Source organism: Nerophis lumbriciformis, linkage group LG02 (assembly GCF_033978685.3).
Source record: "Nerophis lumbriciformis linkage group LG02, RoL_Nlum_v2.1, whole genome shotgun sequence".
NCBI lineage: Eukaryota > Metazoa > Chordata > Actinopteri > Syngnathiformes > Syngnathidae > Nerophis > Nerophis lumbriciformis.
In genome coordinates this window covers 47231755-47249166 of record NC_084549.2, presented here as the reverse complement: position 1 = coordinate 47249166, position 17412 = coordinate 47231755, and the positions used below count along the sequence as shown (strand labels likewise).

Below are 17412 nucleotides of genomic sequence, written 5' to 3'. Positions count from 1 at the left end.
CACATAGATTTGAGTGCCATCCGCATAGTTGTGATAGGACACATTGAAGCAGAGTATTAGCTGACCTAGTGGCAGCATGTACAAGTTGAGCAACAGGGGCCCCAAAGTTGAGCCCGAAGAAACCCCACAGGTCATAGCCATTTGGTCAGAGACAGTTACCAATTTCAACAAAGTATGTCCCGTGATCGAGATAGGACTTGAACCAGTTAAGAACAGAACCAGATATTCACACTCAGTTTTTTAACCTCTATTAAGTATGGTCAACTGTGTCAAAGTCAGCGCTCAGGTCCAGCAGAGCCAAGACTGAGACTTTTCCTACATCTGTGTTCAGGCGGATATCATTTGTCACCTTGATCAGAGCTGTTTCAGTAATGTGGCGGGGCCTAAATCCTTACAGGAAAATATCAAACACATTGTTAGACAGGAGAAAGTCACTAAGATGTTGGTATACAACTTTTGTAGGACTTTGCCCGATGATGGCAGGTTTGATATGGGCCGATAGTTCTTCAGTACTGTCGCATCAAGACTACTCTTCTTTGGGAGGGGCTTAATGACAGCAGTTTTTAAGGCTTTAGGAAATATTCCGGTCTGATGTGAGATGTTAACTAGATGAGTGAATTGTGGTAACAAACTGCTCAGCACAGAAATCCAGTGGGTAACTCATCAAGGCAGCATGTTGATGGACTCAAGACTGTCAGACTTTCTTCAACTGTTTTGTCAGTGATGGGGGTGAAATGTGCCAGCTCTAGTTGACTAGCTGGTTGCAGAGTAGCTATTTATTTTCCAGGAATTATTGCATTTTTGTAATGCCTTGAACGTTATCATGAAATAATGTTGCAAACTCATTGGACTTCGATGTGGAAATGGAGGGTTTGTTAATCTGTTTACTGGTACAAACAGAACACAAGAGTTTGATGATTTCAGAAAAATATTTCTCCCTTTTTCTACGCAAAGTCTGGTTGAAAACATTTAGGGTTTAGAGCCATTTCTGTTTGGCTCTACAGCACTGAAGTATCTCAGACTTCTGTTTTTTAAAGTAAATCTGTATAGCAGATATGAGCTTCTACATTAAACAATATGATTTGCCTGATCAGCTGGACAGGGTAGGTTTAAAAATAGAAATTATATTAATAATAACTTGTACAGCCCGTGGATACGGCCTGTGGGCCATAGTTTGGGGACCCCTGCACTAGACACTACAATAATTGTGAAAACCTAAAAATGAAAGCACCACCAACACACGTAGGGAAGACACAGAGAGCTACTTCTTTACAGCAAGCGGAAGAATCTCTGACCATTTCCTGAGGAACTCAAGAGTGTCAAAATATTAGATTTTACATTTATAATAACCACAGTTCAAGGTCACTATAGCTGCTGATAGAAAGTTAAAAAATGGCGTCAAGCATTTAAAACGTGATTCTGAAGTACTTTGTGCGGCGACACCTCACCCCAACTTTACCTCCAGTTTGTTATCCTTTATTCTCAAGGAGAATCTGTAAGAGAATTGGTGAGAGAATCAAAGAAGAACTGACTCATTAAGCAGAATCAAAAATAGAATCGGAATTGTAAAAATCTTACCAACTTCCATCCCTACTTGTGTACATATACATGTACATACCTTGATTAAAACATACATACAGTCGATTGCGTACTCTAGACATTAATAGCCATATACTGCACATACTGTATATTATGGGAATTAGTGTCATATTAATTTTGGACCTGTAATGATTAATTGAACACTTATTTACTGTCTTGCATGTATTTCTGTATTCAACTGAAACTAATTATAGCTTTAGATCTGTGATTGGCAGAAATAAATCAGCAGCACTACAAGGAGAGTCTACTTTATTATTTTCAATGACTTAATTTGAATGCATAATTTTGTAGGCCTGCTCAGGTAAAAATATGACTGCATCTGTATATTTACTGATATGTAACAGTCTTTGTGTTTGTGTGCAGCTCCTTTGTAACTGGCACTGCATGTTGTGAGAACTCGTCCCCTCTTCGCATCTGGGATGTTGAAAGGTAAGGTGATGAGTTTTGAATGAATGAATATGAATGATATACATGATAACACAAGCTGGGTATTCGGGACTATTATATACTTTCTATACTATCTATAGCAATTGCCCTTGATTGCCACTACAGGTATATTGCAGTAGGAGCGTGGCGAGGGACGTGGTCAATATGACACTATTAGATGTGACATGATCATTTTGATTTGCAATGATGCATATATTGTCTTTAGAAATGCTAAACAAATGTACGTATAATTAAAAACACATAAGTGTTAATAGTTATTAATAATACCATTAAAATATTCATATTAACCTTTTTTTCTTATATCACCAGAATCACAATCATCTTTAACACAAGGAAATTCATTGGAGTAGACTGGGCTCTCTTTGTTCAATGCAATTTCAATTGTTGCTGCTTATTGTAAAAGGTAACACAGGCTACACTTTGTTCTGCCCTACCTGAATGTTGCAATTTAGTTTGCCAAATATGTAAACAGTCCTTTGAGTTAAATCTGAAAAAATAACTTAAGGTGTTTAGTTGATATTCTTCACAAAGAAGTCACTTTAAAACTAACCACTCTAAAGAAAGTACAATATACATGTATATACACATGAAGTGCACATACATGTAGTAATCACGTTGGATTAATAAGATAGTATGGAATAAACTGAAAAAAGCAATACAATTATGCAGTATGAAGGTTGAGCTCTAATGCTGCTAGATTAATGGTAACATACAATTGACTAGCTCATAGATAAGCTAACTCAAATTAGCTTTGCCAATTGCAGGGAACAGGTAGATAATCCTTCACTCTAAAATTCATATCAATGGACAATTTGTAGTCTCCAATTAAGATAACATGCATATTTTTGGAATGTGGGGGAAACTGTAGTGCCTGGAAAAAAGCCACACACTCAGAGGGACAAGTGCAAACTCCACACAGAGACATCCAAACGGAGGTTCGAAGACGCACACGGCGTAAAGTTAGACGTTATTGACGGTAGTAATGCCAAAAGATTTAGGGTAGTTTACGCTGGCTGGAGGCAGCACGGTAAAACAGGGGTTAGTGCATGTGCCTCACAATACGAAGGTCCTGAGTTTAATCCCGGGCTCTGGATCTTTCTGTGTGGAGTTTGCATGTTCTCCCCGTGATTGCGTGGGTTCCCTCCGGGTACTCCGGCTTCCTCCCACCTCCAAAGACATGCACCTGGGGCTAGGTTTATTGGCAACACAAATTGGCCCTAGTGTGTGAATGTTGTCTGTCGATCTGTGTTAGCCCTGTGATGAGGTGGCGACTTGTCCAGGGTGTACCCCGTCTTCCGCCCGAATGCAGCTGAGAGAGGCTGCAGCATCCCCCGCGACCCCGAAAGGGACAAGCGGTAGAAAATGGATGGATGGACACTGGATGGAACAAGAAATGCATTAATTAGCTTAAAATACCTTTCTCTTTAACTTTCTCTCCTTACTTTTGCCGGGATTTAACTTGTTTAGGTGCGCGACCAGCTGCTGACGCGCTTCTGACAGGTGATTTAGATGCACTTTTTTTTTTTCAAAATAAAGCAATGAGGAACTTTTTTATCTTTGAGTTGTTTTTCAAGCTTATTGTAGCCAATAGTATGTACATTTTAGACTTATATGGTATATCCATTCATACAATATATAATTTACATTTGTTTTCATGTTGAAAAAAAGTGTTTTAATAAAAAAATAAAAAAAGTTACTTATTTTGAAGGTGTGGCGGCAGTAATTTTGCTTTGGCATTGTGCCACAATCGTTTACAAGTAGGGGAAAGCCTGATAGACTATAAAATACTTAATTTTTGTTCAAGTGTCATCTGCATCAAGTGAGAAAAATAAAGCGCGCACTCCATTTTGCGTGTCTGTCTTCATTAAAATGCGAAATATATGCTGATCAACAAAACGGTCTCAATACTGAGAGGAGAAAATGCAAATATAATCATTTAGCACATGCAGCCTGATTTACTAAACCAGAAAGTGATTGCAGCACCTAAATTAGCGTCTTTATTTAGCACATCAAAAGTATGTGCAAACTGACAGTTACACAAACAGCTGCTGGATTAGTACCGCCACTGCAAAGACTGATGATGGATAGACGAGAATCCTCCATCCTACATGTGTGTCAAGTTGACACACATATTTGGACTGACATAAATGAAACATATTAGACATATCGTTCATTCAGCAAAATCCTTATAAATGTTATACTTAAAGGGAAACTGCACTTTTTTTGGAATCATTCACAATCTTTATGTAAAACAATCACACATATGTTTTTCTTTTTTTCTGAGTGATCTAACTAGTAAATAAATGTGATCAAAAGTTCACTTACAATGGAGCCTTCGAAGTCACTCTATTCTGCCTATAAAGCGCTTAAAAAACATCTAAAAATGTCCATCAAAGTTTTATATACACGCTGTAAGTATATTCAGTATGTGAAGTGTGAAGTGAAGTGAATTACATTTATATAGCGCTTTTTCTCAAGTGACTCAAAGTGCTTTACATTGTGAAACCCAATATATCTAAGTTACGTTTAAACCAGTGTGGGTGGCACTGGGAGCAAGTGGGTAAAGTGTCTTGCCCAAGGACACAACGGCAGTGACTAGGATGGCAGAAGCGGGGATCGAACCTGCAACCCTCAAGTTGCTGGCACGTCCGCTCTACCAACCGAGCTATAGTAGTATTGGCCACATTCATAATAACATGTAATATTTACGTACTTTGCTAATTTTAAGCATATGGTAGTGCATACATTTCCTTCGACAACATCACTAATTACTACTAGCTGCAGACTTCAGGAAGTGACAAGACGTCACTTCATGTCAATCGGAGAGGACGCAAAGAAAAAGGCTCCGCTTTTGCTACCGGGGTTTTTGATCAGTTTGAATATTTTTGACCACTGATTTGTGATCACAGCCACAGGAGGGTTACCTGGCATCTTCTAACGGATTTTGGTCTGGTGAGAGGCACTGATACGCTAAAATAAGGCGAGTTGGAAGAGCCGTTACCCTCAAGTCAACGGCCCCTTACCGCAATTTAAAGCGGTTGCCTAGCAACCATAAGCTACAGGCTGACACCTCAAATTAATCTCTGAACGGCGCAAGGTACGAAATTGTTGAAATAAACAAGTTATAAGTGCTGCAAGTCGCTAAAGAAGCAACTGCCGTCAGAGAGCTGATACAAGAGTCCGCCATGTCAAAATCTAAAAGGAAAACTCAAATCCCGAAACCTTCGGTGTCATCTGAATCAAATTATTCTCTGGACAAAGTACACAAGGGGGTGCAAGATTTGATGTTTGACACAGGCCACGATAGGAATCAAGACGTGATTCTAAAAAAAATTGTCCATTAGATAGAAAGAGCACGAGTAGAACACAAAGTAACTATGGAAAAAGCCATAAGATGAATTAAGGAAGAACTTAAAGCAGCAACAACAGAATACAAAAAAAAACGAAGAAGTCTGCAGGAAAATATGTGAAGTCTGCAAAGGCTGAATAACAACATAAGAAAGGACTTCCATGAAATGAGCCAAGAAATGAGGACTCTTCAAGAAGAAGTTATTGCAGTGAAACGAGATAACAACATGCTGAGGAATATCATACATGAAATGGATCAGGATAAACAAATTAATGATATCATTGTGACAGGGTACTGAATTAAACCAAGATTCTACGTGAAAGCTGTGAATAATGGAGGTGAACTAGATGAAATGGATATTGTCTCAGCAGAACAGCAAGTGGTCAACTTTCTGCAATCAAAGGAAATTTAAATCAACAAACTGCTTTCACAATGACGACGATAATGGAGTCTGACGGAAAACAAACACCTAAATTCAACACCAACAATACTATGTTCCAAGGGACCACTAAACAAGAAAGCCTAGATTCAGGAGTGCATCCACCAACACTTATAGAGATTATTGAAACAACATCAAAGATTGTTGAACAAAAAAATATTGAACTGAAATACTTCTGCAACAAAGATCACAAAAAACAGAATTTGGAAAATGATATAGATCCAGATACAAATGTTTTCTCCCACATTAGAAATATTTTTTTTAATTTTACACAGATGAACAATATAACAGCAACACTAAGTGTGATAACAAATGGTCAATTATTCAATTTAATAGCAGACGCTTGTACCTAAATTACAACAACATGAAGCACTTTTTAGAACAATTCAACGAACCCTTCAAAGTGATCGGTGTCACAGAAACATGGATTGATGATAAAAAAGGAATAGATTTTGATCTGGAAGGATATGAACTAAACTACATCAACAGAACCAACAAAAATGGAGGAGGAGCAGCTGTGTACGTGATGAAGAACCTGAACTACAAAGTGGTAAATAACACGTCATTTGCTATAGATAATATCTTACAATGTATAACCATTGAAATGTGTCAGGAAAAAAGCAAAAACATATTCATCAGTTGTATACATAGATCACCTAAGTCAAGTATAGAAACATTTGAAGAATAGACACAATGTACAGCATCAGTTTATATCCTAAAATCATAAAGCTAAGCAGAATCACAGGACACTGTGCCACGCTTATTGATAATATTTTTACCAATGATTCTGATAATAACACTACAAGTGGTCTACTTATAACCAACGTTAGTGATCATCTGCCAGTTTTCGCAATATATGATGGAAAGTACAAGAAGAAGAACATGGAAGATTGCTTTCAAAAATGAGCTAGAAAAGCAAAATTGGGACAATGTGTACAATGAAAATGATGTTGATGAAGCATATGAACATTTTTTAAACACGTTCATAATACTTTATGACAAACATTGTCCATGGAAACAACTCAGTAGAAAGCAGAGAAAGAATAATCAACCATGGATGACAAAATTATTTAAAAAAAGGCTTGTAATAAGAATAATACATTATATAGAAAATTCATAACACAAAGTACTACAGAGGCAGAAAATAAGTACAAAAAGTATCAAAACAAACTAACTAACATAATACAAACATGTAGAAAAGAATATTACAGTCAATTATTAGACAGGAACAAAAACAATATGAGAGCAACACGGGGCATCCTCAATAGCATTATTAAAAATGGCACTAAGAGGGATTACCCCCAATACTACTCAGACGGAAACAAAGATAATGACAACATGAAGGAAGAAGTTGAAAGCTTCATTAATTATTTAGTAAATATTGGACCAAAATTGGAGCAAAGGATTCCAGACCCAGTTTCATCTGAGGAGTTCAATGACACCATAGATAGAAATTCCCACTCAATGTTCCTCAATAATGTGACATAGGAGGAAATAGTTAAAATCGTGGACAAAATGCAAATCTAAGTCTTCAATCGATTGTAATGGAATTGATATGGAAACGATAAAAAAAGTTATTGTAGAGATCTCAGGACCATTAATGTATATTAGCAACCTATCATTTCAAACAGGCAAATTCCCAAACAAAATGAAAATAGCTAAAGTTGCACCAATTTATAAGACTGGAGACAAACACCAATTTACAAATTATAGACCTGTTTCTTTACTTCCACAATTTTCTAAAATCATTGAAAAACTGTTCAATAACAGATTAGAGAGTTTCACAAACAAAAATAGAATACTTACTGAGAACCAATATGGATACAGAGCTAATATTTCAACTTTGATGGCTTTAATTGAAATTACAGAAGAAATTACCAATGCAATAGATAGTAAAAAATGTGCAGCAGCAGTGTTTATGAATCTAACCAAAGCATTTGACACAATTAATCACAATATTTTAATAAAAAAACTAGAACAGTATGGCATCAGAGGGTTGGTTTTAAACTGGATTAGAAGTTACTTAACCAACGTGAAACAATAGGTGAAGCTAGGCGAACACACAACGCTAAATATATCCTGTGGTGTACCTCAGGGATCAATACTAGGACCAAAATTGTTCAATCTTTATATAAATGACATTTGTAAAGTCACAAAAGATTTAAAGTTAGTATTATTCGCTGATGATACAACAGTGTTTTGTTCAGGAGAGAACACACAGAAGCTAATACAAATAATAACAGAAGAAATTAACAAATTGAAAATATAGTTTGACAAAAACAGACTATATTTGAATCTCAGTAAAACTAAAATATTGATATACGGTAACAGTAGTAGGGAAAGTCAAACACAAATACAAATAGACGGAATAGAAATTGAAAGAGTAAATGAAACCAAATTTCTAGGTATAATGATTGATGATAAAATGAAATGGAAATCTCATATAAAAAATATACAACATAAAGTGGCAAGAAACACGTCAATAATGAATAAAGAAAAACATGTTCTAGACCAAAAATCACTCCATGTTCTCTACTGTTATTATGCAGAAATATGGGGAAATAAGTACAAAAGTACACTTTGTTCATTAATTGTGTTACAAAAAAGATCAGTTCGAATAATAAATAATGTTGGATATAGAGAACATACAAACCCTTTATTAATTGAATCGAAAATACTGAAATTCCACGACATAGTGAATTTGCAAACAGCTAACATTATGCACAAAGCAAACTATAACCTGTTACCCAAGAATATATAACAATTCTTCTCAACAAAAGAGGAGGAATATAATCTTAGAGAAAAATTCAATTTAAAACATTTGTACGCATGTACAACACTTAAGACTTTCAGTATATCAGTATGTGGAATTAAATTATTAGAATGGATTTACCAAAGAAATCAAACAATGTACTAATATGATCCACTTCAAGAAAGTCTTGAAACTTAAAAGTGTTTACAAAGTACCAAGAAGAAGAACCATGATAAACATCCTTCCATCCATTTCTACCGCTTATTCCCTTCGGGGTCGCGGGGGGCGCTGGAGCCTATCTCAGCTACAATCGGGCGGAAGGCGGAAACATTCTGAATTTATTTCATTAATCCATTCATTTTCTAGATAATCTTACTCATCTCGCCATATGAAATGCAACTTACTTCACTAATTATTATTTATTTATTTTTAATGTTATTAGTTATGGAATATATTGTAATTAAATTGAAAACAGGAAGTGAACAAAAGTTTTAACAACTGCTATGTAAAAGAAAAGGGGTAGGATTAAATAAGCTCTGCTTCTTTCTACTCCTTTTCTAGTGTGTTGAAAAGAGAAACTGGAAATTATGATGTATCATGTTGTATGCATGCATATTCGAAATAAACACAAACTCAACTCAACTCAACTTCATAATTGACAACAAACACTGTACAATGTCTCACTGGGATGCCGACTGCGAGGCTGTTGATATGTTCCCCTTTATATAAAGAATGACTCAATCCTCACGAAGAAAAAAGGGGGGTGGAACCAAGCGCCTTTTCAAGTCTGTCTTGCCATATAAATTGAATGCCAAAGTTGTGTCCTCGTTCTTCCAATATCAATGTGAGAAGCATTATTTATGCTCTAGAATAAACTTTCACAAGCTCAGAGAGGAAGCAGCTCACCAGCCGATGAAGTCAACATAGCAGCACAAGCTAGTTAACTGTCTGTGATCACAGTGCGGCTATAAATAGTTTGTCTGTGTTAGCGCTTATAATAAAAATATGACTAATACTTGGTGAACATAGTATATCCTATAGGAAAAAAACATCTTGAAGGATAATTTTTTGCGTCTTGACTACATGAGTGCAACCTCTCTCCCATGAGCGCACCTTCACAGGGCTAAAAAAAAAGGAAAAAAGTGGTTTCAATGTACAAACCCCGTTTCCATATGAGTTTGGAAATTGTGTTAGATGTAAATATAAACGGAATACAATGATTTGAAAATCATTTTCAACCTATATTCAGTTGCATATGCTACAAAGACAACATATTTGATGTTCAAACTGATAAACTTTTTTTTTTTTGCAAATAATCATTATCTTTAGAATTTGAGGCCAGCAACACTGACAAAGAAGTTGGGAAAGGTGGCAATAAATACTGATAAAGCTGAGGAATGCTCATCAAACACTTATTTGGAACATCCCACAGGTGAACAGGCAAATTGGGAACAGGTGGGTGCCATGATTGGGTATAAAAGCAGCTTCCATGAAATGCTCAGTCATTTACAAACAAGGATGGGGCGAGGGTCACCACTTTGTCAACCAATGCGTGAGCAAATTGTTGAACAGTTTAAGAAAAACCTTTCTCAACCAGCTATTAATAGCAAAGAATTTAGGGATTTCACCATCTACGTCCGTAATATCATCACAGGGTTCAGAGAATCTGGAGAAATCACTGCACGTAGGCAGCTAAGCCCGTGACCTTCGATCCCTCAGGCTGTACTGCATCAACAAGCGACATCAGTGTGTAAAGGATATCACCACATGGGCTCAGGAACACTTCAGAAAACCACTGTCAGTAACTACAGTTGGTCGCTACATCTGTAAGTGCAAGTTAAAACTCTCCTATGCAAGGCAAAAAACGTTTATCAACAACACCCAGAAACACCGTCGGCTATGCTGGGTCTGAGCTCATCTAAGATAGACTGATACAAAGTGGAAAAGTGTCCTGTGGACCGACGAGTCCACATTTCAAATAGTTTTTGGAAACTGGACGTCGTGTCCTCCGCACCAAAGAGGAAAAGAACCATCCGGATTGTTATAGGCGCAAAGTGTAAAAGCCAGTATCTGTGATGGTGTGGGGGTGTATTAGTGCCCAAGACATGGGTAACTTACACATCTGTGAAGGCGCCATTAATGCTGAAAAGTACATACAGGTTTTGGAGCAACATATGTTGCCATCCAAGCAACGTTACCATGGGCGCCCCTGCTTATTTCAGCAAGACAATGCTAAGCCACGTGTTGCATCAACGTGGCTTCATAGTAAAAGAGTGTGGGTACTAGACTGGCCTGCCTGTAGTCCAGACCTGTCTCCCATTGAAAATGTGTGGCGCATTATGAAGCCTAAAATACCACAACAGAGACCCCGGACTGTTGAACAACTTAAGCTGTACATCAAGCAAGAATGGGAATGAATTCCACCTGAGAAGCTTAAAACATGTGTCTCCTCAGTTCCCAAACGTTTGAGTGTTGTTAAAAGAAAAGGTGATGTAACACAGTGGTGAACATGCCCTTTCCCAACTACTTTGGCACGTGTTGCAGCCATGAAATTCTAAGTTAATTTTTATTAGCAAAATAAAAATAAAGTTTATGAGTTTGAACATCAAATATCTTGTCTTTGTAGTGCATTCAATTGAATATGGGTTGAAAAGGATTTGCAAATAATTGTATTCTGTTCATATTTACATCTAACACAATTTCCCAACTCATATGGAATTGGGGTTTGTAGATGCACTGCACGAGTCCAACTGCGTCTAAAATGCCCATAAAAAGTGGTACATGTCTCCTGCATGTTTCAAATTAGCTTGATGTCAAAAGTAGGAGCATGTTAACATCAATGTGCAGTAAACTATCAAGTGCCTCCTTGGTATAAGCCTTGCATAGTACACACAAATGTAAATAAGCTGGTCTGGCCAAGTTTTCAGTTGTACAGGCAGTGTTAGTAGATCATACACAACACACCCACTAATAGTGGAGCTGCACTGGCAGAAGGCACGGTACACCCTGGACAAGTTGCCACCTGATCGCAGGGCCAACACAGATGGACAACCATTCACACTCACATTCACACTTGGGCCAATTAACTGTAGCTATATAACCCTTGATCACAAGTTTCTCTAAAAGCTTCACAAACTCACAACGACATCCCCTGATTCAAACCCACATCCGGGCAAGGGAAAAGTCAAAAGACCCCAGCTGGGGGAAAAAATAACTTGAGAAGGGACCACAGATGTAGGGACCACCCCTTCCAAGGTAATCGGCTACAATGGATGTCAAGTAGGTATATTTATTGAACTGTAAGAATTAATCGATAATGTGAGAGTACTGTCCATTTAGAAGCCATAAAGGGATCTTCTTCCAGGCTCAGCCAGGTCAGTTACACTAAGACGCCCACAGCTGTGCATGGAAGAGTGATCCACCCCGGGTCACAACTCGGGTGAGCCTGCTCCTTATCCAGGCAGGTATCTCTTCATAAATGATCCATGGCCACTTGCTATCCTCTACCGGCAGAGAGTGAGGGACTGAGCCAAAAAAAGCTGCAGATCAGCTGGTGTAAAAATGGATATATAAAGCAAGAGGTAATGGAGTGCATACCCAAAATTAACTGAAAAAAAACCCCATCCCCGGCCAGCTTGACCAAATGTCCAATAAGTAGGCCACAATAATATTCATCATGAGACATTCAGGACGTCATGCTTGTTTTTACAACTACATACACTGTCGAGCTAGCTATGTCCAAACAAAACATGAAATGTGGGCTAATACTTATCTATGCCGTCATAAATGTGTAAGTTACCCATGCCTTGGGCACTAATACACCCCCATACCATCACAGATGCTGGCTTTTGAACTTTGCACCTATAACAGTCCGGATGGTTCTTTTCCTCTTAGGTCCCTCTTAGGTCCGGAGGACACGACGACCACAGTTTCCAAAAACAATTTGAAATGTGAACTTGCCAGACCACATAACACTTTTTCACTTTGCATCCGTCCATCTTAGATGAGCTCGGGCCCAGCAAAGCCGGCGGCGTTTCTGAGTGTTGATGATGAATGGCTTTCGCTTTGCATAGGAGAGTTTTAACTTGCACTTACAGATGTAGCGACCAACTCTAGTTACTGACAGTGGTTTTCTGAAGTGTTCCTGAGCCCATGTGGTGATATCCTTTACACACTGATTTCGCTTTTTGATGCAGTACCGCCTCAGGGATCGAAGGTCACAGGCTTTGCTTTTGATGATATTACGGACCGTAGATGGTGAAATCCCTAAATTCCTTGCAATAGTTTGTTGAGAAATGTTGTTCTTAAACTGTTTGACAATTTGCTCACGCATTTGTTCACAAAGTGGTGACCCTCGCCCCATCCTTGTTTGTGAATGACTGAGCATATCATGGAAGCTGCTTTTATACCCAATCATGGCACCCACCTGTTCCCAATGAGCCTGTTCACCTGTGTTTGATTAGCATTCCTCAACTTTCTTAGTCTTTTTTGCCATTTGTGCCAGCTTTTTTGAAACATGTTGCAGGCATCAAATTCCAAATGAGCTAATATTTGCAAAAAATAACAAAGTTTACCAGTTCGAACGTTAAGAATCTTGTCTTTGCAGTCTATTCAAATGAACATAGGTTGAAAATGATTTGCAAATCATTGCATTCTGTTTTTATTTACGATTTACACAACGTGCCAACTTCACTTGTTTTGGGTTTTGTATGAGTGCTATAATTTCCGACTGAGTTCAGAGCCACAAGGAAGGCAAGTAGAAGAGACTGGAAGCCTGTGTTCGATTCAGTTTCTCGAGTGTGCAACCCCTTAGGTAAGGTAACCATGAATGCATGCCAAAAAAGAAAAAGAGTTTAATTCCTGTAAAATAAAAAATATAAAAACTTTTATAATTTATAAGCTGCGTTACATTTTGCGACTCTATACTATTTTACTTCAGTAGAAGAGGCGGCAAAATGTCTTTCTTGATTAGTTAAGGTTGCAGACCCCTGTCCTGGACAATTATTTAAGCTCAGTTTATTTAGTGGAGTTTACGTCAGATCTTAAAACTTAAAACAGCACTAAGTAACTTTTTAAACTTGGCTCTTTTCTTGCTGGGCTAGTAAGTAATGTTCGATGCTTAATCTAGATAATAATGCTAATGTTAGCTATCACAACTGTGCGTGGTAGCATTGAATAGCCACAAGGTTGTTAGTTTGCAGTTCTGCACTGACACGAACAGCCACAGAACAAACTCAAAAGTAATGTATAAAGAAAAAAACATGCGATGACAGCAAACCGCAAATATAAAGTTTGAGTAAAGTATGTCGGTTCTTACATTCTGTGGAAAGATCAGTCAAACTGACTGACTAAACCAATGTGCAGGTCCTTTTGGGAAATGTGGTCTTCCTTCAGGTTAAACTCTACCGCTTTGGTCCACTGGCACCGCCAAAATCAACCAAAACGGAAAGTTCTTAAGTGGGGCTTTAAAGGGGTTTTTTTTGCAATATTTACACAGATATCTAGAGGGTGCTAACGTTTCCTCTTATGACTTCTAGGATGTAAGTACGTAAGACCATGCATGCATTAGCTTGGGTGTTCTTAGCTAATAATACCAATTTAGATAGTGTTAGCTCTCATTGAATGTATATTCTATCATAACAACAACTGGACTGCAAATTTTTTGTTGCTTCTCTTAGACTGCTTTTGTATGTCTGGACACGCTCCTTGCGCAAACTCTTTGACGAGACAGGATGAGTGACTGACGTAAACACCAATCATTTTATCTGGGCAGGTAAAAAAAATGTTTACACAAACTTAGTAATTGTGAAAATTATTGACAGTTTTAAGACCAATATGTTCTGTTAAACCACTGACGGTAACATGAATGCCCAATGGTGGTGGTGTTATATTGCTTGCTTTGAAAAATGTAACAGTTAGCAAGTTGTAAACAGCCTCTTTAAATATTAATCAAATAACTTCAACTGTAAGTCACTCACAGTGTTCACAAAACACATAAAGGACATTCAAAATATGTGAATAAAAAGATTAAGTATAACAATTAATTGAAGGAATAAAAAAAGAAAAGAACTCCTTATGTGAGATAATTTTTCAATAATTTACATCCAACTTTGTGTCACCCACTGTCACATCACACATTACATTCGTCAGGTGCACTAAAGCCAATCACACAAACTTCAAAATACAACATCCTGCTTAACTGCAATGAAATAATAGTATTGATATAAAACACTTTCATCGTCACAGTTAAGTTTTAGAACTGCTAGCCACAGAACATCATTGTCTCTGACTGATTTGCTCTTTTGACATACAGCCGACACTACCTCAGGTGAAAACGTTTCTGTGTGCTCACGCAACATATCGGCATCTGTATTCAACTTGCCTGGTCAATATTGGATGTCAAAGTGGAAATCTTCTAATTCCCAAACCCATTTATGCCATACCGCGTTTAATCTTGTAGTGCTCAGGGTGTAGGTGAGCTGATTATTGTCGGTGTAAACGGTAATAATTGGGGCGTAATACAGATAGTCACGGAGCTTATCGCAGATGGCCCATTCAAGTGCCAGGAATTCAAGTTTACCCAAGTGTAGGTGGTAATTCTTTTCAGCGGGTGTTAAGGTCCTGGACCCATACCCAATGACTCGCAGTTTGTTGTGCTAACGTTGGTACCATACCGCTCCCAGGCCTTCATTCGATGCATCCGTATGCTTAACAAAGGGTGAGGCAAAGTCTGGAAAGGCCAAAATGGGGGGGTTAGTTAGCATCTCAACAAACTTGTACACTCCAGTTTCATGTTCAACTGTCCAATTACTGGGTGTGCGGGATCAAAATTGTCCTTTTGATCCTTTTTTTGCATGACCTTTAACCTTCTGGCGGTGTGGCTTGGTGGTATCACTGCTTTCCACGGGACTCTGAAGGAGTTCAAACAGTGGCTTAGCAAGTCGTGAGGAGTCCTGAATGAAAGACCGGTAATAATTTAGAAATCCAAGAAGAGTCCATACCTCTCTGATTGTGCAAGGTTTTTTTTCCTTCAAAGCAAGGACTGCTTCCAAATCCTTCTGGTCAATCTGAATTCCTTCACCTGACACCATGCGCCCAATATATATAATTTTCTTCTTGAAAAGCTCACATTTTGTTGGTCAGGGCTTGATTCCATGTAGTCTCATTCTGCAAAGCACTTGTCTTAAATGGTTAACATGTCCATCAAACGTTTTAGAGTAACAAAGGACATCGTGGCACACAACACTTGTCTCAAAGACCCTCCAACACTCCTTCCATGCATTGATGGAATGCGGTGGGCACGTTCGCTAGGCCAAAAAGGATTTGCATCCATTAATAGACCCCACGGTGTACTAAATGCAGTTAAGTGTCTGGAATCTTCACCTACAACCCCCTGATAATATGCACTAACTACCCTGGTCTAATATGGAAAACCACACATTCCCTTCCAAACTGTCTAATAAATCCTAAAATCCTCGGCATGGGATGACGATCAGGTTTGGTTTTCTGATCCTATACGTGGAAATTGATACAGAGGCGCGGGCTGTGATATGTCTTCCGTACACTAACTACAGGGGAAGAATTGGCTTATACAGATTTTCTGACCCACCCTAGATTTAAAAGAATTTTGGACATATTCCTTCGTCTCTTTATTTAAGGACTTTGGAATTGAGTTATACAATTTTTGGACGGGTTTGTCATAGATCTTGTTTATTTATTATCTTCAAGTTGGGAATACAATCAATATCTCCCTAATCATGAGCAAAAATGTCTGATGCTTCAAAGATCATTTGGCGAACAACCACCTGCTCGCTTTCAGTCAGATGGTCTAGATTTACTGGTGGGTGCCATTTCTCAGTGGGATGATGTACTTCAGTTCCATTTGTCTGGATGACATTGGTACAAGGGCACAGGGGAGTTTCCGGTGAATAGGGAGTTCCCCTCCAGGTTGAGGTCAAGGTTCTCTTCGATGAAGCCCAGTGTTGTTTTAGAGGGTAAAAATATGTAGTGTTGTGTGGTATTCTATATTGAGATGTTCACATCAACAGCAGTGGGAAAGGCCTTTCGTCCATTTGGTAACTTATTATCCACTCCTGGCTCAAACAGCATCCTTTCTCCATCAGACAAACTTCTGAAGCTGCATTTTATTTCACAAATCCAGCCCCTTTGCACAGTGAGTTCTCTTTTTCCAACGTTCACCACTGTGGTTCATCCTGAAATGAAAGTTCAATAATGGTGGAGACAAGAGTTTATTTGGTGGGTTTCCGAATGCTCAACGCTTCCAACCAGTAGTGTGGCACATTTTGGCTGCTACTCATTGTCCATGATGATTTATTCAATCAAATTGTATTCTAAGAGTGGGTTACTCACTAGCATTGGTACTCCTATTGCAACCCTACGGTGTTGTGCACTTTTTATCTCTAATAGAAATCCAATCCACCCATCAAATGGTACAACAGTCCCATTAGCAGATGTTATTTTTGGTGGGAAGTCTGTCAGCAAGCAGTCCAAAAGTTGGATTTTAGCATTTGGCAAGGCCTGCTCCACCCATGACGTTCCTACTATGCTAGCTTGTGCCCCACTATCTAATAACATCTGAACCGTTACCCCATTTAAGTGACAAGTTAGCATTCATTTATCCCCGATTAGACTGGCAACACTTTGTCTCTTTGTTTTTTCTTGTTGTTTTAAGAGATGTGGCGGCTGATAATGTTTTATTGGTATGGCATGTGCCAGGTGTTACTAGGGACTCTCCACTCATGATGGTCACTGGTGCACCCTCCCCAGTTACCTCGTGCAGTTTCCCGGCGAGTTGTTTTTTAGAAG

At 38.3% G+C, this 17412-nt stretch overlaps 1 protein-coding gene across 1 annotated transcript in view; it reads left to right on the top strand.

Annotated features, from left to right (window-relative positions):
* The window catches only part of fbxw4 (F-box and WD repeat domain containing 4), a 113524-nt gene that overhangs the window by 55275 nt on the left and 40837 nt on the right, over positions 1-17412 (top strand). The window contains exon 6 of the mRNA XM_061963739.1: positions 1963-2028. Within this exon, the coding sequence (XP_061819723.1) occupies positions 1963-2028 (66 nt within the window). The remainder of the gene's footprint in view (positions 1-1962; positions 2029-17412) is intronic.